Source organism: Peromyscus californicus, unplaced genomic scaffold (assembly GCF_007827085.1).
Source record: "Peromyscus californicus insignis strain IS unplaced genomic scaffold, ASM782708v3 Scaffold_6__1_contigs__length_162567912, whole genome shotgun sequence".
Taxonomy (NCBI): Eukaryota; Metazoa; Chordata; class Mammalia; order Rodentia; family Cricetidae; genus Peromyscus; species Peromyscus californicus.
In genome coordinates, this window is record NW_026294584.1 from 104,308,626 (window position 1) to 104,329,839 (window position 21,214).

Sequence of the window (21,214 nt, forward strand, 5' to 3'; positions counted from 1 at the left end):
AAAAAGAAGAAACAAAACTCTTACAAGGATACAAATTAAGAGGAAACTTTCATGATCCAAAAGAGGCTCTCCCAGAAACCTACCGTCAATAACCAGCCTTCATGGTGCATTACAAGTGTGCCCTGACAGATCAAGTGAGGAGCAAAAAAGGGATCGCTAAAACCCAAAAGGCTGAGCATCCCGTAAGAGCTAACCGGATAAAGAACACAGGTGACATTAATGGAAAAAAACTTTGCAAAACTCATAAGCCCGCTGAGTTCAAGGTTGGCTAGAAGCAGAGTCTGCCCCGTTATGGTAACCACTGGGAAGTACAGCGCAGGATGCATGCGTGTGGCTCAGGGCAGTCCTTGCAGGACACCAGCAGGGCTCTGGCTCTTGTTCTGGCACTGCTTAAAAAGAGAAATCATTCAGTCTTAACAGCACAATTAAAAGCCAGAATGAGGCAAACCAGACGTGTAGAATCTAAATGCAGAGGCTCTGTAGCTTCCTAAGAACCAGGAACAATGGATGAACGTATCTTGTCTGGACACAAGGACTCATTACTATAAAGATGTCAGTTCTGTGTGCTGTAACAGCAGTGTCTCGTGTTGGCCAACTATCTGTTTCCGCAACCAAGTACCAGGAGATAATCAACTTATAAGGAGGTAAGGTTTGGGGCTCATTGCAAAGATTTGCCTACGGCCTGTTGGCTCAAAGTGTACTGAGACAGAACTTCATAGTAGCAGGGACTTGCTGACCTCGTAGTGGTCTGGAAACAAAAAAAGGTATGTCGGGGTCCAATAACCTCACTTCCTCCCACCAGGCTCCAAGCTGGTGAATTGGCAATGAGTCAGACTGGTGGTGCATGCCGTTAATCCTGGGAGGCAGAGGCAGGCAGATCTCCAAGTTGAGTTCCAGCCCAGCCAGGGTTACAGGGTGAGGCCTTGAGTTAAAAAACAATGAGCTTACATTAGCAATGACCCTTAAGGAGACATTTAAAACCCAAAGTGCAGGGCACATCCACAAAGCAGATCTAACCAGATCCATGTCTTGTTGAAACTGAGGACAGGTGGGAAAGTCTTCAAAGAAGCCCAGGAAAGCCACATTAAACCAGAATCAAAATAACACTAGTATTTAGACTATATTCAACTTTATTAAAAAATAAACTACAGAGACAAAAACTGTACAAAAAGTGAATGAAGGCACTGGTTAGGTGGGAAGAAACAGGTTCAGCAGTGGAAAGCAGCGAGTGCTACACTGGGCTTGGAAAATGTTCTGAAAAATCTGCAAATACCTCTAAGTTGCTCTTTGGCTAAAAGAGGAAGAAACAGCCCAGAAACCAAACTCATGCCGAAACAGCAATAGTTCTGGTCAAGTCCGTCACCTGAACAAACCCTCATCCCGAACACCAGCTATGAGGCTGCTGAGCCTTGGGCAGAGGGGCCTGCCAAGGAGAGCTCTCTAGAGGTGAGCAGAAGAATAAATACAGTCATTTCACACCATATCCTGGGCCCAGGGGGTCATGGGTAAAGGTGTGCATCTGGCTATCATCCCAACTTTACATAGAGCACTGAGCCCCTGGTGGAAGTGGGATGTGTCTGTCTGCAGAGTGGTGGCTGAGCCGCATCCAGACACAGGGGTCCGTCCGGTGCTGGCCTCAGAACTGCTGCAGGATCATCTTGCGTTTCAGGTCCCGGCTGAACTTGTGGATCCTGAAGAGCTCGCTGTCGTAGAAGGCAGAGAGGTTGTGGATATTGATCTGCCTGGCCTGGAGAAAAGGCATCAGAGCCATTTAGCAGAGGAGGATGGTAGCCCTCACCTGGAAGGGCTATGCTGGTTCAGAGCGCCAAACCTGAGATTTACTAGCCTCACAAGTCCTCGGTCAAGGCCGCTGGAACCTGCTCCCCTGTGCCCGCCTCTACCTCATTTGCCTGTCACCTGATGGCACACCAAAGATGGCCGCAAGCTCCACAGCGCAACAAGCCCTGGCCCTCCCCTGTTCCTACATACCTTGTCCACCAAGTCCTTCTCAGGAATTTCAATCGTGTCCTGCTGGGCCCCAAAGCGGTTGCGTTGATATGTTACTTGCTCAGCCACCAGTTGCTTCAGTATGAAGAGCAGAAGTTCATTGTTATCTCGCCGGAAGGAGAGGTACCGGGCAAAGGTCTGCAGAAGAGGGCAGAGGTCAGAAGCCGATCATATCAGGCCACCTTCATGGCTTGAGCCGCCAGGGCAGGGGCTCCTGCTATACTTAGGCCGCAGCTTCCCAATCTCTAAACAGGCTAGGAACCTGGTCTCAGTCACACCCACCTTGCGCATGCTACGCATGACGCTGAACTTCTGTGTGTCAATGAAACTCTCCAGCATCACTCGGATGGCCATGTTGACATCATCTTCCATCACATAGTCCCGCAGGTGCATGCGTGCATGGGCCTCTGCCATGCGGATCATGGACTCAATGTGGCGCACTGTGATGGGGATACTGCCCGTTGCCTGCAGAGAACAGTGTGGGGCCTTCCTCAGGAGGAGACAGCAGAAGGGACTAGAGGCAAATGCCATGCTGCCAGAGCCGAGCGGCCAGTGGAGCAGCTACAGCTGAGCTCAGCTCCAATGCCAGGTACAAAAACAGGCCTGTGGTCAGACTAGCACCAGTCTGCCCTTAGCTAGTTCACATCCCTCTGGTCTGTTAACACCTGCGTCTAGCTTACACTGAACATTACATGAGCCGAACAATGAGAGAGAAGCCATCGTTCCCGTAAGAACCAAGCTGAATGCTCTGAAAACAGTGGGTAACACACTGGAAATGGCCAAAGCAAAACCCCCAAACAAAAAACCCAGCTGGTGTCTTGGTCAGGTGTGATTTAAAATAGTCAATGGTCTTGCACTCCCACACCAATACAAAGAACCCAAACCAACTCAGTTCTCATGGTGATTTGGGCAAAATTTATGTTAATACAGAACTTAAACAAGCAAAAGACCATGACCCTCTTGCACACAGTTAAGGTTCACCTGTGACCAAATGGTTAAGATATGGAAGGCCATTTTTTTTTTTTCAGTGCTGGGGATGGAACCAGGGTTCTGTCCACACAAGGCAGGCACTCACCACAGAGCAACGCAAAACCCCAGAGGTTCTTACATAATATTGCCTGCTCTGCCCCGCCCCATGTCTGGATCAGAAAGCCAGCAGTGTCCCCCGCTCACCATGGATTCCTTCCTCAGGTCACTGTACATCCTGGCCACTTTGTCCTGGTCCATCTGGTTAAGCTTTGGGTGGACTCTCTCCTTGGCATAGATGATATACTTCTTCAGGACCTCCTGAGGCAGGGGTTCCACGCCGTACGTATTGGGCATGGCTGGCTCCAAGGTGCCATTGGTCAGCCCCTCGTCCTTCTTGTTGCTGGGGTGGTGTCTAACATGGCTGCCAACCACAAAGCGAGCGAGCATCTCATCCTAGACAGGAGATGGGGGTGGGGTACCATATAAGGGTGGAGTCGGGAAGACAGGAAAAGCTACACACAGCAAGGGGAGTGACTGCCACACTTGCGAGGCCAGGCGAGCTCGTGAGCGTGAAGAGAGGTGACAGGCTTAGAGGGGCAGGAAACACCTGTGCACTGAAGACAATCCCAGCCACTCAGGAGCTGAAACAGGAGGCTTCTTGAACCCGGGAGTTGAGACCCGGTCGCCAAAGCCAAACCATTAAAAACAATTAAAAAAAAAGGGGGGGGGGGTGTTTAACAAGCTAAGAAAAGAAAAAAAATAGGGTAATGTAACCAAGGAGAGCCCAGTGGCCAAGAAGCCTCTCGCCACAGGACAAACTGAGAGGCATCTGGTGGTGGTGGTGGGGCACTCCAGGGGAAAGCACACATTTAAAGCCCAGGGCTGCCTTTCTGAGGGAGAGCAGGCACGTGGGTTCATTTAGCATGAAGACAGCAGCTGCAGAGCTGGCCAGCCATCCCCTACCCAGCAGGTGCAGGGAGCATGTGGAGCACAGTGGCCACAAAGCAGAGATTCTGTGGGGGGAGGACAGGGGCCATGCCATCTACTCTTTTAACTGGCAGGCAAATAAGCAACCAACCTAGGCAAGAGCAGTCCTTGGGGTCAGAGGGCAGAGCTGGAGGAAGGGATATAGGACAGGGTATGGTCTGTGATTAGTCTGGGGGTTCAGCCAGGGAGGGACCAGGGAAGCCACAGAGGTCAGGATGACACTTGAATATGAGGCAATGTCCATATAGTGCCCACCCCATGCCCGGCACACAGCACAGCCCAAGCTTCAGGCAATGGCCCAGAACCTACAGGTGGCACCAGGGGATGTGGGAACGTACCTGAACTGGGTCAATAGTGTCCCTCACGACACACAGGACATCAAAGCGGGAAATGATGGGCTCTGTGAGGTCTACATTCTCTGAGAAGGTCAGTGAAGGGTCATAGCGGCCCCCTGAAACACAAGGAGGCAAGCTTAGTCATTCATTCATCCATTGCCCCCGAGCTGTGGAAGCTTTTCTTAGGACCAGTGTGCCTTTCAGGTAGAGGTGTGGGGAAAAGGAGGGTTTCAGAGACACTGCCCGATTCCATTAGAACCAGAGCTGCTCCAAAGAAAAGCCCCAGGGAGATCCTGGGTGCTAGCCACCTATTGGCTGAGTCTGGGTGCAGCCCCAACCCCATTTGGACCAAGTATCTGACAGCACCCACGGGAGATGCAAGAACAGCTGCACCATCACCCTGGGGTCCCAAGGCCTTCCTCCTCTGGCCCCGTCTGGCGGGACTCATGGGATGGAGCTGCGTCTGCTGCCATCGTCGGGTCTGGACTCTGCATCCTGTGACAGGCATTACCTATGGGGTTGGCAGCAGCGATGACGGTACAGCGGGCCTGCAGTGAGGTGACAATGCCAGCCTTGGAGATGGAAATGCTTTGCTGCTCCATGGCCTCATGGATGCTGGTCCTGTCCTGGTCATTCATCTACACAACACAGAGCAACACAGGAGGCCCCATCACTCTCTAATAAAGCCCTCCCACCACTGAGAGCTCAGTCCCAGAGCCCACCAGCCCAGAGCCCTACCTTGTCAAACTCATCAATGAGACACACACCCCGGTCAGCCAGAACCAGGGCTCCAGCCTCTAAGGTCCACTCTCTGCTGACAGGATGCCGCTGAACATAGGCAGTGAGACCCACGGCTGACGCCCCCTGGCCCGTGGTGAAGATGGCACGGCTTGACACTTTCTCGATGTATTTGAGGAACTGAGACTTTGCCGTGCCAGGGTCCCCACACAAGAGCACATTAATGTCCCCTCGAACCTTGTGCTTTCCACCTGCAGGAGGCGGCAGGGGTGGAGATAGAAGGCATACGGGTAGGTAGGAAGGAGGGCCAGAGGACAGGCTAGATCCCCTGACCTGCTCCTCAGCAACGCAAAGGTGGGTCTCTGCTGGGGGTACCCAGCCCCAGAACCCTGGTAAGCTGAGTCCAGAGGAATGAGCTATGGAGCTTTGGGATACAACCAAATGAGCACACATGTCATGAAACCCTGAGTGTGCCCTGCACACCTGAGAGGGTGGTGAAGTCACGGCCCGGGAATGGACCACAGCCAAACAGCAGAGACATAGCCTACTAGAGTGGACCAGGGTGAGCAGAGCTCACGCTCACTGCAGCCTCTCCGGTGACTTTTACCACAGGCCCAGGCAGTACTCTTGTTAACGCTGATGTTCAAAAACAAAACAAAGGCCCTATAATCCCTGCGGGGAGAGCTGGCAAGAGGGGCTCACCTGGGTTCTTGGGCTCCCCTCCAAACAGGGCCAGAGCCAGGCCTCTCTTGATGTCTTCATGCCCATAGATGGAGGGCGCAATGCTGGCAAAGATCTGAGGAACGGAGGGAGACCCGTGAGACTGGAACCAGCCGGCAGATAAGTAACTTAGTCCCTGCCTTGGCTTCTCTCAGTGATGGACTATCATCAGTGAGCGAAAAGCCCAATCAACCCTTTCCTCCCCTCCCCAAGCTGCTTTTGGTCATGGTCTTGATACAGAAAGCAAACCAGGACAGACATAGACATAGCCATAAATAAAACCTTTCTGAGGCTCAAAGCAGCAAGGCTGGCCATGACTGACAGCTACGGCAGTGGGGCAGTGCTGTGAAAATCCCTGGAAGTACGCATCGGAAACCGAGCTTCCAGTGCAACCCTATTAGGGGATCCTTCAAGAGGTAATTAGGCCAGCAGGGCTCAGTACCATATACAGTAGGCTCCAGTCAAAAGGAGCCGAGTGTCTGCCCTACTGGTACATGGAATCTTCTGCCATACCATGAGGGCTCTTGCCCCAAGTGGACCCTCAACCTTGGACTTCCAGCCTCCAGAGGCAGAGCTGGGGCTGTTTTTCTCAGTGTCAGCTTATGGTCCTCCTGCAGGGTGCAGGCCCCATCTACCCCACCAGTGCCAATATTCAGAGACCCAGCCTAGGGGGTAGGGTGCCTGGTTCCCAGAGATTCCAGGTGGAGCCCTGCCCGGCCACCTGCCTTCTCTCCAATCTGCTGGTCCTTGGAAAGGCTGGTGATCATCTTCACATCCTCATCCGTTAGCTCACCAACGGCCACTTTGTTGTCCTTTTTGGCAACATGGTTGGCCAAGATGACAGTGGCAAAGACTGGGAAGCCATTGGCGGTATTAAGTGAGCCATCATAGTTATTGTGGTAAATGCCAGTCAGCTCCTGGGAGGGGGAGGTCACATGTCAGAGGGTGCAACCTGGTGTCCCCCACAGGTCTTACACCCATGCTGCTTTCCCCCAACTCCACTCCAAGCTCCTTGTGCTGCAGAAAGATGAGCAACCCATGAGCTTTGTCCCACTGTATTTTACGTGGGAGGTGGGGGGTGGGGAAGAGATATGCATTAAAGTCTTCATCCTCAGCTTGGCACAAATGCAATGTGTTAGTGAGGTCATTTAGGGTGTGCGCTTGGGAGGGGATCCCTAGACCCTGACACAACTCCCTGCTCCCAGCTCTCTCTTTCCCCATGAAGTGAGCCACCACACTCCCTGCCCACCTCACATTCTTGCCACAATGCACTGTGCAGTTACATCCACAGCCACAGGCCCCAAGACCACGGACTTGCTCTGGCACTGACCCAGGATAAATCTCTCCTCCTCTAAGCTGACGTACCCGTATGGTACTGTCACAGCAAAGCTGAGTTATGCCCATCACTCTGACCAGCGGGAGAAAAGCTCTCCTCCTGACTCAAGAGCTGGTGCCAGGCTGAGCCCCGCCTTCGGACACTGGTCCCACCCCCACTGGCCACAGCAGATCCCACCAGTTCTTGGCAGCATCCACTTACTATCTCGTCTCCTGGCTTGCAGCTGTCCACCAGATCAGCAAGGAGAATAGCATCCTTGGAGCGGGGCAGCCGGCCGGCTGCCACCTTGCCGGGACTCTCCTGGATGCGGATACGCTGGTAGTTCTGATAGATGGTCTGCTCGGAACAGAAAAGATCATGGTTCCTGCTCTCCCCAAAGCACAGCTTTCCCATGTGCTCTGACCCGACTGTAGTCCCCAATGGATAAGCAAGCCACAAGTTGGCAGAGACCAAGGACAGGCCAACCGTGACCCGGTGAGTCTCTTCATCTGCTACCATCCCTGGGCACTGTCTTCCCTCCTCCTGGGCTCTAGCCTCTGCTCTACACCCTGGAACCTAGATTCACCTGTGTCCACACCTTAGCCCAGTCATAAGTAGAGTGATTCTTGGCTGAAGGGGGTGCTGAGCTTTAAGCATGATCTTACGAAGATCAAGCTGGGCCATGTGTATGAGTACTGACAGCAGCACCCACAACAGCAGAGCAGGACCACACGGTGGAGCTGTGCCACATGCTGTACCATCCCACTAGTTTACTTACAGTCCAGAAAAGAGACAACAGGCTAGAGTCTGGGCTGCAAATGTCCCCAATGGCCTATTCGTGGAAGGCTTTGATTCTTCAGTTCATGTGTGAGAGACAGGGGAGCCTTGTGGGAGGCCTTAGGTCACAGGGGCATGCCCTTGAAGGGGACTAGGGGATACTGGATGGTCTCTTGTTCTCCTTGGTGTCTCTGATGTGAAGTAAGCAGCTTGCTGTATCACACATCACTGCCACACACAGGCCCCAAAGCCTCAATTGACCCCAAGCGCGACTCTAATCCTTCAAATCAATTACATCAGGTGTTTGGTTATGGTAACCCAGAGCTGACTGATACACAAGACACAGGGCCTGGAAGCACACAATGACAGGTGACGGCCGTGTACCCCTTTGGGCCCACAACTCAGGAGGCGAAGACAGGTGTTCGTCTGTGAATTAGAGGCCAGCCAGGACTACATAGTAAGCCCCAGTCTCAATTTAAAAAAAAAAGCACACAATCACATCTATATGCTTGCCTGATCCTGCTGAGTGGTGACCTTAGCCCTTCAAGTCTCTGAACACCCGTTATTCCACAAGATGAGAACTGTGGACCCTCCCTCCCAGAATGTAATAAAGATTAACGCAGCAGGCAGCCAGCAAGGCCAGCACACACTTGACCCCACTTGCTAATCCCAACTGTACAGCTCAGTGTCCTGGGGGCAGCGTCTGTGACACGGCTAAGTGGGGCTGTGAAGGATGGAGAGGCACAGCTAAGTGCAGCCTTGGAGCTGGGTCACCCAGGTGACTTGAACACTGTTGCTGGCAACTTCCTGGCCAGGCAGCTCTCTAGAGAAGACAGCTAGGAATTGTACTAGAGGTACAGGAGTCTCCCAAGCAAGGTTCTGCAGGATCCAAGGTGGCTATAACCCTGGAGATCCCCACAAAAAGCATCAGGAGCCAGCCAGGCCCTACCAACAAGTCTCAGAGGTGGTCCAGATGCCCATGTGATGGGCAAGTAGATGCTCTATTGGGGTGGATAGGAAGAAAAAGTGGGCCCTGTTTGATCTTATCTTTAGAGACCACAAATGTAGACACACCAAACAGGATCACCTAGTTTCAAACATATTGAATTCTTGAAGGTGCAGGACCAATCTGGTTAATTCTGTCTTAAGGCATGTCTAAGCGCCTTAAGGTCTCCAGGCCCTAGAGATGGGTTAGGCCTCACACACCAAGGATAACACGACAGATGTGGGTTACTCACCTCTTCCATGTTGATCTCAAAGGGCCCAGCGGACTGGCACTCGGGGCAGGAGCCAGGCTTCACCTCCTGGTTCTGAGACTGGCAGAAAGGCCCCAGTACAAAGTTGCACTTGCTACAGTTATACTTGACCATGCTGAGCTGGGGCAGGACTCCAGTGCAGCTGGTCACTACGCCGCTGGTACGGATCAGCTGATTCAGGTGCAGCTGCCTGGGTGTGGGACGTAACAAGTACATCAGAGGCTGTGGGGTACTTCCTACCCCATTCACTGGACTAGGCCCCACTCACTCTCCCCATGTTGTGGAATAATCTTTTTGTATACTGTGAAGATGTGTTGTTGCCAAGGTGCCTTCTGATTGATTTAATAAAGAGCTGAATGGCCAATAGCTAGGCAGGAAGAGGTTAGGTGGGACTTCCAGGCAGAGAGAAGAGGAGATAAATCTAGGCAGGGGAGAGATGCCAGAGGAGACAGAGAGGAAGCAGGACATGCAGGAAGAGAGGTAAAAGCCACGAGCCATGTGGCAGCACACAGATGAATAGAAATGGGTTAATTTAAGTTATAAGAGCTAGTTAGAAACAAGCCTAAGCTAAGGCTGAGCTTTCATAATTAATAAGTCTCCGTGTTGTTATTTGTGAGCTGGCGGTCCCAACAAGAAAGTACTGCTATATATGGCACCCAACTTGGGGTGCCAGATAAGGCTACCAGATGTAAGGATTACCTAATTTGTTCCAGTATAATTAAATCTGGGAGTCAGAAATCGAGACAAAGACCTGGAAAATCCAAGGAAAGCGGAGCGACTGACTGACCCTCTCTCCACGTTTTTCCCAGACCACTCCAGAAATCCCTTGGAACTCCTCCCCCCTCTTCCTGTCTTCCCTAGCAGCCTTCCTAAGTCCTCCAAGAACTTTATAGCTAATCCCAGTCAGCCAATCTCTGACTCCATCTTTTGATTCAAGGTTGCTTGGTTGGCACAGTGGATTGGCTATATGGACAATTCTCCTCCAACACCCCTGCTCACCTCAGTGAACGCAACTCCTCCACCAGAGGCAGGTGGGAAATGCGCACGTGAATGTGGTTGGTGATGCGGTCGTACTTAGGGTACATGGCTAGCACTACCTCCAAGGCAGCCTCATCGAAGATCTGCAGCAACTCGGCTGGTGCTTCAGGTAGGAAGTATGCCAACACATGTTCCCGGGCTGCCAGGTCTTCGTAATTCACCACCAAGCTCTCGCGGTTCTCTAAGGAGGATGGCGGGTGGAATTGATGACATAGCCAGGGGTCATGAAGGTAGCTAACATCTTAGAACCTTGCTGGCCAAATCCTCTCTACCCAAACCAAACCTGCGTAAGCCAGAAAGTCCAGCCAGCACTAGGCCTGTGGCTGGCTGTGCAACAGAGATCCAAGTGATACATAAACATGCGTATCTCTGGCCAGGAGGAAGACAGCCCTTGGGCTACAGAAAGAGTGCCACGGGCTGTGGAAAAAAGCCTACAGAAGAACTACAGCCATTTCTGGAGGGGCTACCATGGTCTGAAGCTGTCAGGTCCTTTAAAGCAAATGTTGTCACACAGAAACGCTACCACTTTTGGATCAAAGCTGTAACGCACAGGTTGAGGAGTGGCTCAGTGGCAGAGCACATGCTTAGAATGTGCTAGGCCCTGGGTCCAACCTGACACTGAAAAAAACAAAACACCCACAGGATACTAACACATATTTTTTTAAGCATGTCCCCAAACACCCCAGAGCCTGGGTTCCTCTGAAAGGATGCCTCCGGTTCTGTCCATGTCACCAAATGTTCCTGGGCATAATGTGTTTAGTGTGCTACAACAAGGCCAGCAGGAGCAGCCTTCATGGCAGGCAGGATACAGAAGACAGGCCACCTTCACCCCTCAGTGCTGAGACAGCCCAGGACCTCACTCAAGACAAGTATACCTTTGCGTTCCACCCCAGACTATGAGCAACACACCTTTGCACATATCACTGATGCGTTCCTTGAAGACATTGTGGCCGTGGCTGTCCACATGGGTGCGCAGGAAGTTCTTGAAGCGGTGGTGGATCTCTAGCCTGGGTCCCGCCATGCTCACCCACTCACGAACTGAGTGTCCCTTGAGGTCCTCCAGGTTCTCAATGCTCTCGATCATCTCCTCGTCCTCCTCGCCGTCCTCGGTGGCGCGCTCTACCTGGCGGCGCTTACGGGCAGGCCGCTCCTCATCTTCCTCGTCGCTGTCTTGGGTAGCAAGACACCCCTGTATGCAAGCTTCTCCCAGCATCCTCTGCACAGTGTGTGCTACCCATGCCTTCCCCACTTCCTGAGGCTCTGGAGATCCAAGGAGCCCCTTTGGGATGCTCACCACACGTACCATACAGCAGCCCCCGGCGCATGCGGCCCAGGCCTCTGCCAGCCTCGCGGTCCCTCTGCCTCATGGCCCGCTCTGCTGCCTCCCTCTGGCTGGCTGTCAGCTCCTCCACATCCTCATCATCCAGGGCCAATCCCTCTGCCTCGTAGACATCGAGCTCAGGAATGGGGCGGTAGTCTCTGAGAGAGGGCAACAACAGACAGTGAGTCCCCAAAGTGCCCACCTGGGAAGGCAGTCTGCTCCACAGGCTTACAAGGCCCTAGCTGGACAGCTGCAAACAGAAAGCTGGAAGTTTGAAGAACATTATTTGGGGACTCCATCAAGGAGGCACAAGCTCCCAGGATGCAAAGGGTGGTCCATCTGTATGCATGAGGTGCAGAGCCTTGGGACTCCGCCATGTGAGTCTGGGCAGAACAAGTCCCACGTCTACAGCGCCACCTGCTGGTGGTATATGATGGACGAGGTCAATGCTTTCCCTAATGCAGATTCTTCCCCAAAGGCACTACCCAGCTTGGTCTTGAGAAAATTACCAAGGAAAGCATCACACGAGGTCATTTAAAAATCTCTAACCGGCACCATTTTCATCAGAAACTAGAAAGCATGAAACTGTCACAGCAAGGAAGAAACTGGGGACTTACAACAGGGCAGAAACTAGGAAAACCCAATAAACACAGTAGAATGTGGGCTTTGGATAACAAATGTGGGAGACTCTAAAATCCACAATCCCAGGGGAAATACAAGGCACTAGCTAGCTAGTCAAGTCCGCTCTCAACAATGTGAACACATATGGAGCTAGAGATGGCTCAGTGGTTAAGAGCACACACTGCTCTTTTTTTTTTTCTTCCTTCTTTTTTCGAGGCAGGGTTTTTCCGTCCTGGCTGTCCTAGAGCTCACTCTATAGACCAGGCTGGCCTCGAACTCAGAGATGCGCCTGCCTCTGCCTCCTAAGTACTGGGTTTAAAGGCGTGTGCCACTACACCCAGCTCACATGTGCTCTGGCAGAGGACCAAAGTTGGGTTCCCAGTACCCACACTAGGTACCTGCCCTTACATGTGTACACAGGCACAGATAAATTTGAACACATAAAAATAAAAATTAAGGAGCTGAAAATACAGGGTTTCTCTGGTAGCTTTGTGCCTTTCCTGAATCTCGCTCTGTAGACCAGGCTGGCCTCGAACTCACAAAGATCCGCCCGCCTGGCTCTGCCTCCTGAGTGCTGGGATTAAAGACATGCACCACCACTTCCTGGCTTAGTGCACACCTTTTTACTAGCAGTCCCAGGAAACAGAGTCAGGAGGATCTCTGAGCATTTGAGGCCAGTCAAGGACACACAGTAAAATTTCAAAATTAACACCAGTATAAGAACAAGACAGGATAGGACACATGGGTGAGAAGAAAAGATCTCATGAGTTAAAATTAAAACGACTACCAAGCACATTCTGAAGAAAATCTTCGACTACTTTTAAGGGCGAAGAAAACAGAATGAAACTCTAATAAATGGGTTAGGGACAAAACCCCAGGGTGGCCAACAGATAAACCCATCCACACGGTAGGTCAACACTCAACCTTAAAACAGAAAGGGGCTCTGACAGGTGCTGCAGCATGGATGATGCTGGTGATCTCACACCAGTGGATTAAGCCGCACCATTATCATGTGGTCCACAGAGGGGTCAGACTCAGGGGAAGACAGCCAAATGGTGGTGGGGAGTCAGTGTTAATGGGAGACAGAGACTCGGTTTTGAGAAAGGTTCTGGAGACGGCCAGTGGTGATGGCTACACGGTAACTCAGATGAATGCCACTGAGCCATACACTAAAATGAAGACATTTTGTTGTATATCTTACAATAACGAGGGTTGGGCTGGAGGGCGCAAGCAGAGGACCTGACTTCCCAGCACTCATAACCCAACCTGGACCTCCAACTTCAGGGGATCTGACACCTTCTGGCCTCTGCAGGCATCTATACATTCAAGTACATAGACACACACACTCAAGTATACACATAAATGTTAATATGGGCTAGAGAGATGACTCAATGGTTAAGAGCACTGGCTGTTTTTCTAGAGGACCTGGGTTCAATTCTCAGCGCCCATATGGCAGCTCACAACTGTCTGTAACTCCAGGTCTATAGGTTCTGACACCCTCACACAGACATACATGCAGGCAAAACACCAATGCACATTCAAAAGTCATTGGAATTTTTTTTTTTTTTTTTTTTTTTTTGAGACAGGGCTTCTCTGTGTAACAGTCTTGGCTGTCCTGGAACTCTCTTTGTAGACCAGGCTGGCCTTGAACTCACTGAGATCCACCTGCCTCAGCCTCCCAAGTGTGAGGATTAAAGGTGTGTGCCACCACCACAATAAAAAGGAAAAGGAAACAGAATTAGAAGAAGCCAAGACTTTGACACCAGAAAGGCTTCTGAGAGCAGATCCTTGTGGACCCAGGGGTTACACCCTCCCAGTGGCTTTTCCCCACCGAAGCATAAAAACCCCTTCCGAAAACCCAGCCGGACTAGCTGCCTGAAAGCTCACCCGCACTGGCTCAACCGTCTGAGCTCTTCTAAGCTCACGGAGCAGTCTCTCTCTGGCGAGCACTTGTTAGGTACTCTGTCTAACACAGAGTGCCGGCAGCTTCTTCCCTGTGGTGCCCAAGTCCCCAGGTCCCATCGAGTCGGGGCCATCTCATCTTTGAGTGGATGATGTGATTCTACAGTCCAATAGGCTGCAAGCTCTTCCCTCAGGGCCACATGGCCTCCCCGCAGGAGCCAGCATCTCCCAGGGAAACGGACGGGACATCTGGAGTTCTTGTCCCTTCTTCAGGGTAACTGGTAAGGCCGCCCTCTTTCTCTGGTTAATGTTCTCAGACTACCCTCTCAAAACAAACAATTTCACAACACCAAACTCAAATCAAGTAACAGTCCAGACTGGTGCTATGCAGAAGTCACCAACGCTTTCTGAGGCAAGTATGCTCTGACCCTGAGAGGATTTCAGTCACGAGAAACAGTGACATTCCAATTAGTCTACGTCCAAACACACAAACCAAACAATCTGGATCTCACCGAATTACAAAACCTACGTGCCTTAAAAGACAACATTTCCAGAATGAGGAGACGGCTTAATGGCTAACAACCTCCACCAAACCCGAAGTGAGTTCCATCCCTGAGACCCAGTAGAGGAAGGAGGAAAATCAAGCCCATCAAGCTGTCCTCTGACCTTCCCAGACGTGCCATGGCATGTGCACCCATACACAAACACTTAATGAACAATGTAATGAAATATTTTAAAAGACGGCACCAAAAAAAAAGAGGGGCAGCCAGGAGTGATGGTGCACACACCTTTAATCCCAGCACCTGGGAGGCAGAGGCAGGCAAATCTCTGTGAGTTCGTGACCAGGCTAGTTTACAGAGCAAGCAGGACAGCTGGAGCTGTTACACAGAGAAGCCCTGTCTCGAAAAACAAACAACAAAAAATGATGGGCTGGAAATGGCTCAGTGGTTCAGAGCACTGGCTGCGCTTGCAAAGGACTTGGGTTCAGTTCTGGACACCCACATGGCAGCTCACAACCATATGTTAACTACAGTTTCAGAGGGTCTGATGGCCTCTTCTGGCCTCTGCAGGCATAGGCATGCATGTGGTACATAGACCTACATGCAGGTAGAGCACTCATACATTTTTTAAAAAGACTGAACTTTGAAAACACTGTGCTAAGTGAAATGTTGGCACAAAAGGACAAATATAGTATGATTCCAGTTCTGGTCAAATGATCAGAACTGGAAGAGCTAAGGAGATGAAGAGTAGACAGCCGGGTAGCTGTGGTGGGGTTGGGAACTGGGATCCATAGGCGGGAGGGACCTCTGTGGGGCAACAGAAACGCGCTCAGGAAGCTTGCATTGAACATCCCTGAGCTGTACTCTTATAAGGGTAAGGCTTAGAATACATCTTGAGGCACCCTCCCCAAGGTCTTCTCACTTAAGTATAAATACAAGAGTGAAGACAGATAGGGCGGGAGCAGAGGAGGGGCGCCGGATGAGCAGCTCTGCAGGGAAGCCCTTGACTCTGAGCCCAGGATGATCTGGATCATTCCTCCCATAGCTGGACACACACCACATACCAGGTCTCACATAACTCACCTGGCAGTGCTTAAAGCAAAGACCTAAATGGTGTAGAAGGCTCCTGACAGTCCCTCTGATGGCTCACACCCCAGATATTCCCCAGGAAAAGGCACAAGAGGGTGCCACGAGGCTCCTAGACGCCCACATAACTGGTACCCGATCCCAGCCGTAGTTGCTGGTAAGGCTTTAGTACGGATCTAATTGTACTTCCTGGCAAAGCTTACATCCTGTTTCCTAGCAGTCAGCCTTCACCTTGGGTTAGTCTGCTCGTAAACCTGCACATTTCTAGCTGGGCAGTGGTGGCGCACACCTTTAATCCTAGCACTGGGAGGTAGAGGCAGGCGGATTTCTTTGAGTTCGAGGCCAGCCAGGTCTACAAAGAGAGTTCCAGGACAGCCAAGGCTACACAGAGAAATCCTGCCTCAAAAATACCTGAGAAAAAAAAACAAAACAAAGCAAACAAACAAACAAACAAACAACCCTGAACATTTCTGACCCAGGACCTGATGTATGCTGGGCCCAAGTTTGCTGACTGAATCTAAACTTTCATTTTCAGGAGCACCATGCAATGTGTTAGAAAAGGTGGAGACAAAATACTTGCAGTCCACTTCCCATGCCTCTTTGGATCAGACTCTATGGGTCCCATTCTGAGATGGGGCTTGCCTGGGCCTTAGGGTCTAGTCTGAGCTGTATGTAGTAAGCTAAATAGATCTTCACAGTAGCTGGTGAAACTTTCTCTGACCTGAACCTTGCCACATTCAAAGGCAAAGTCACCAGGTTCATACACTCATGGGTCCCCAACCAGGCCACCAGACACAGGGTGTTTCTGGAAAACCACCTAACCATGACATAGACTGAAAATACCTCTCCATGCCATCACCAATGAGTTCCTCTCCATCCTCTTCTTCCTCAACAGGCCCCTCGGTGCCCAGTAGCCCCTCAGACTCATCCTCAAATGGGGGGAGGTCTCTGCCAGGGCTGGAGGTAAGGGCATCAGCACGTCTGGAGCTTCGGCCCGGGCTGGAGGTGAGAGGATCACTGACCCGGCGACGCTGCCTGGCAGGGCTAGATGCTGCCGAGAAGGATTCAGAAGACTCCTGCAAGAGAGGGTGCCATCAGACACCTGAGGGACACAGGCTGACACCCACCATGGGGCCTTCTCCGCTGGCTGCCTGTCTCCTGTCCACCAGGCACCACTCAAGGACGTGAAAGCCCTTCAGCCCTGAGTCCTTTCCAGTTGCTGGGCCCTCTGCCTTCAAGGATCTGGTCTGAACCAATCAAGAGCCATCTTCTCACATACTGGATCACTCAGATCACCCCATGTCTCTCTTATGAAAAACTATGGGGGGCTGGAGAGATGGCTCAGAAGCTAAGAACACTGGCTGTTCTTCCAGAGGTCCTGAGTTCAATTCCCAGCACCCATATGGTGGCTCACAACCATCTGTAATGAGATCTGGCGCCCTCTTCTGGCCTGCAGGGATACATGCAAACAGAACACTGTATACATAATAAATAAATAAATCTTAAAAAAAAAAAAGAAAGAAAGAAAAAGAAAAACTATGGGGACTATGCAATTTTTAAAGCTGTTTATCCTTAAGCGAGCACCCTACTCACTCCAGCCCCCACAATATGCTGGGACAATAAGTGATGATTAAGAGGTATCAAGGAACACAATTCTAAACTGAAGGAAAGAACAGATCTTTACCCTTTAACAAGTCAGAGTCATGAGAACACGAATACTAATAGTAGGGAAGCCGGGCCTGATGTCACAGGTATGTAATTCCGAATACCCAGAAGTTGAGGCCTGAGGATTGTCAAATTCAAAGCTAACCCCCGCACTACAGACTGAGTTCAAGATCAGCCTGGGTGCCTTTGTAAGACCCTTTCTCTTTCTTTTTTCCTGGTTTTTCGAGACAGGGTTTCTCTGTGTTAACAGCCCTGGCTCTCCTGGAACTTGCACGGTACACCAGGCTGGCCTCGAACTCAGAGATCTGCCTGCCTCTGCTTCCCGAGTGCTGGGATTAAAAGGGGTGCGCCACCACTGCCCGGCAGTGAGACCCTTTCTCAAAAGAAGTGGGTCGGAGTGCATGCAGCTACGTGGTAGCGCGCTTTCCCTACAAGCGCCAGGCTCTGAGCTCCATTTCCTGCACCCTCACCACCCAAAGCGCACGGAGACCCGGGGCCTAGGGACGCACGAGGGGTGAAGAGACGATCCGTCCCGGGCTAGAGTAGGTAGCCCCGCACTCAGGCCTGCCACTGGAGGATGAGACCCGGCAAAGCAGGCCGAAGCCGCTGAACACCCGCCCGCGATCACCCAGCTCCTCACCGCCATCTCTGCGCTAGCTCCTCCACACCAGCAGCCACCGGTTTTCGCGCGAAAACTGGATCATGTGACCCGCCCATGCCCGGGAAGCTCGGAGAGGAACCAGACGTCACGACGTCCGCGTCCATCTAGGGCGGGAGGAGGGCTAGAGTGTTGGGTCACGCCTACACTAAGCGAGGCCCCGCCCTCTTCTCTGGAGACCGGCCCATAGCTTTCAAAAGGCTGCATCTTAACCCTGCAGGGCTTGTCACCTTAAGATGATGGAGCTGGACTTTGGATTGCTGGTGGCTCTGAGGGCCAATCCGGACTCCTAGCTGTGAGACCTTGGTGTCAGTATGGCCACTTGATGCAACTGAGACAGTTTTCTGATTTCTTCCTGATTTGGTATCAACTTCTCCCAAAGCCCTGAGGTTCAATCCTTCATGCACTCAGGCTGCTGTGGGCTTTTGTCAAAGAGGGGAGTCGTGTTGGCAGGGGTGGCAGAGGTGCAGGGAGGGTGTTCCCGGTGGGAAGGATGTAGTGTGTGAAACGGCAGCATGCAGGCTGGAGGGTATAGGGACCCCTTGGTTCACAACTTGTGAAGCCCAGGAAGGAGTGGGAGAGCTCAGATAGCAGATCTGGCAGATCTGCAGTCCGTCTAGGAGCTGGAGCTCTGTTCTGATGTGAAGTCACCCGAGGGAGTTGTGGGAGCCAAGTGCTGGGTGAACTACTAGCTGCCACCTGTCAGGTGGACAGAGACAGGCTGGATGCTTCCTGTGAGGGGACTGCTGCTGTTCCTATAGTCCTAGACAGCTGGGTCTCAGCAGGATGGGATTTCTGCTGTATGTACTCCATGAACAGTTCTTAGTGCCGTGGGCATGAATAGTTCTGTACAGGACCCAGAGCAGGGCAGAGGAAGTATGGAAGGAAGCTCAGAAGGTGGGGTCTGTAAGCCGTGTAGTACAAAAGATACCCCTAGGTGCTACAGGATGTGTCCTAGGGAGATGGGTTAGTAGCATGGCCTCTGAAACAGGAACCCACAGCCCCTTTCCTGCTGGAGGCCTCCCCCAAAGCTGGAAACCACTGTGCCACCGGGGAACCATGCAGGTGACAGCAGCATTCACCAGTGTGGAAGGTGCTGCGTCCAGATGACAGAGACTCCAAAAACAAGTCACCATGATAGGATATGTTTTTTGAAAAGATGATCAAGTCTGCCTTAGGCCACTAGACCCCTATGAGCTCCAATGAAGACAAGTCCTCCATTTTTCACAGCACTTATCTGCCCCCCCTTTACAATCTCATCTGTCACCACTGGCCTGCCACTCACTCCATGCTTACCCACCCTTACTAGCAGGATGTCATGGACAAGATAAACCAGAGCCACATTCTGTAAAGAGTCCAAATGGCCTAGGCCCTGCCAGACCCTGTGACAGCAGAGGGTAGTGGAGTCATCATAGGCCTGGAAGGACCCTGAAGGTGGGTTATTCCCTTTCTGTAACAGGGATGGAAAGAGGCATGGTTTGTAATTTTAAAGATCAGAACAATGAGTGAAATAGGCATGGGGAGGGTCCCAGTGCCCCAACATGCTTTAGATTCTCAAGACTGGCGTTCACATCCCACCCCGGTGCAAGCCAGGAGCACTACCTGGTAGATCCCCATGCATGTGACTTTCTGGATGCCACACTATCCTGTGTGCAGGGGAGACTGCCTCTGCTGCCAGAGGGGAAGAGGCATTTGATGATGACCTCAGTTACTCCACAAACACCATAAAACCTCCTAGACACCTACATGGGGAGCCCAAAATTCCAGAGTATGAAATGTAGAAACACACACACACACACACACACACACACACACACACACACACACATATATATATTCTTTTTTTCTGAGACACTGTCTTGTTATGTAGCCCTGGTTGGCCTCAAACTTGAGGCCATTTTCCTGTCTCAGTCTCTAGAGCACTGGGATTTCAGGCATGTGATCCCACCACACCCACCACACCCTGTTTGTCTAATGTGACTGATAGTGGGGGAGGGGGGAGCAACAGGCGCCAGAGAAAAGGCTAAGCAGTTATGAGCGTGTACTGCCTTTACAGAAGCCCTGAGTTCAAGTCCTGTGGCCTTTCTCCTTGTAAGTATAGGACAGTGGTGCCCTGATGTCTGGAGGTCAAGGAGGGTCTAGGACATGTATTCCTAAGCAGGGCACTGTATTCTCTAGGCAAGAATTTGAGAGCTCTTGGTGGTTTTCTCTGCCCACTGTGGCTGTGACAACTTCTGACCTTGTAGCAGGCACACAGCCAGCTTCACTGGCTAAGACCAAAATTGACGAGTGGACCTAACCTGGAAGTCTCAGGGAAGCTATGTTTAACACCAGTCACAAGGAAGTCCAGGCTCATTCCAGTCCCATTGTGCTGTCCTGGGCATCCTGGGATCCTATAATAAACAGGTGCCTACACTGAGTCACCCCCTCAGGGTGCTACTGGGACACACTAGGGGCTGGGTCCTGGGCCACCGGATGCCTGAGAAGGGGCAAGCATGTCAATGTCATCACTTGAAGGAGAGACAGGAAGCTCTCGGTGAAGAGAGGATGTGAGAAGCCAGGCCTGAGGATGCACGCAAAGGCCCAACGGGGGTGGGCGGGGCACAAGCTTGAATGTCTACGGGGAGGCTCCTGTGGCTGGCCTAAGTTGCTCAAGATAAGCAGGAGGTGGCCTGAAATGAGGCCAGGCCTCCAAGTTGCCCTGGGGGTGTCTCACACCACTGAGGCGCCCGGGGGAGGCGACAGTCAGGGAAGGCATCTCTCTGGAAGGCACCTGCCTACGCGTGAGTCCTGGTGTGTCCACTCCCTAACCCGACGGCTTTGGGCACATTCCTTAACCCCTTCAAGAAACGTCAGGTTCCTTCTGCAAAACGCGACTGATAGCACCCAGCCTCCAGGGTGACTGGGACTGGCGGCCTGAAGCCCTGTAAAAGCCGGTCCCTTTGAAGTGGCCAAGTACACGGCGTCCGAGGAAGGGCCGCCCTCTCTTCTCTCCTCCCTGGTCCAGGTGACCAGAGGTCACTTTTGCGGGGCGCCGGTCCCCGAGGCTCCACCTTCGGAGAGGTGGGGCGAACCGGTCGGAGAACCAGAGCTGACCGCAGGAAGATGCGGGGCAAAGGCGGAGCGTGCTCGGTGCGCTGTCCCGAAATGCTTTAGGGGTGAGTGGTGTAGACATTCTTTCCCCAGTAGAAGTTCGCAGCAACTGCAAGCTTACTGCAGTCCCTTTAAGAGCTGGCCCCGGGAGGAATTTTATTGGCCTGTTCCACTCTGGGAGGGAGTCCGTTACGATTGGCTGCTGGAGGCCGGGGGCGGGGCTGAG

The 21,214-nt window shown here is 52.0% G+C and overlaps 1 protein-coding gene across 1 annotated transcript; it reads right to left on the reverse strand.

Annotated features, from left to right (window-relative positions):
* Positions 1-1,124: 1,124 nt before the first annotated feature.
* Positions 1,125-17,991, reverse strand: Mcm2 (minichromosome maintenance complex component 2). Its single transcript, XM_052721355.1, has 16 exons — positions 17,878-17,991; positions 16,416-16,648; positions 11,446-11,621; positions 11,052-11,312; positions 10,104-10,323; positions 9,087-9,294; positions 7,294-7,428; positions 6,482-6,673; positions 5,739-5,832; positions 5,037-5,287; positions 4,810-4,936; positions 4,302-4,414; positions 3,181-3,429; positions 2,290-2,472; positions 1,990-2,145; positions 1,125-1,747 (listed from the first exon to the last, which is right to left on the reverse strand). Exons 1-16 carry the CDS (start codon positions 17,881-17,883, stop codon positions 1,637-1,639), a joined length of 2,715 nt encoding a protein of 904 aa, XP_052577315.1. The 5' UTR covers positions 17,884-17,991; the 3' UTR covers positions 1,125-1,636.
* Positions 17,992-21,214: the final 3,223 nt, after the last annotated feature.

Excerpts from the sequence above, each read along its gene's own strand:
- Mcm2 (XM_052721355.1), bottom strand. Across the intron at positions 5,288-5,738 it reads AGGGGAGCCCAAGAACCCAG|GTGGAAAGCACAAGGTTCGA; the intron begins GTGAGCCCCTCT and ends CGCCTCCTGCAG. Across the intron at positions 3,430-4,301 it reads ACACTATTGACCCAGTTCAG|GATGAGATGCTCGCTCGCTT; the intron begins GTACGTTCCCAC and ends TCTCCTGTCTAG.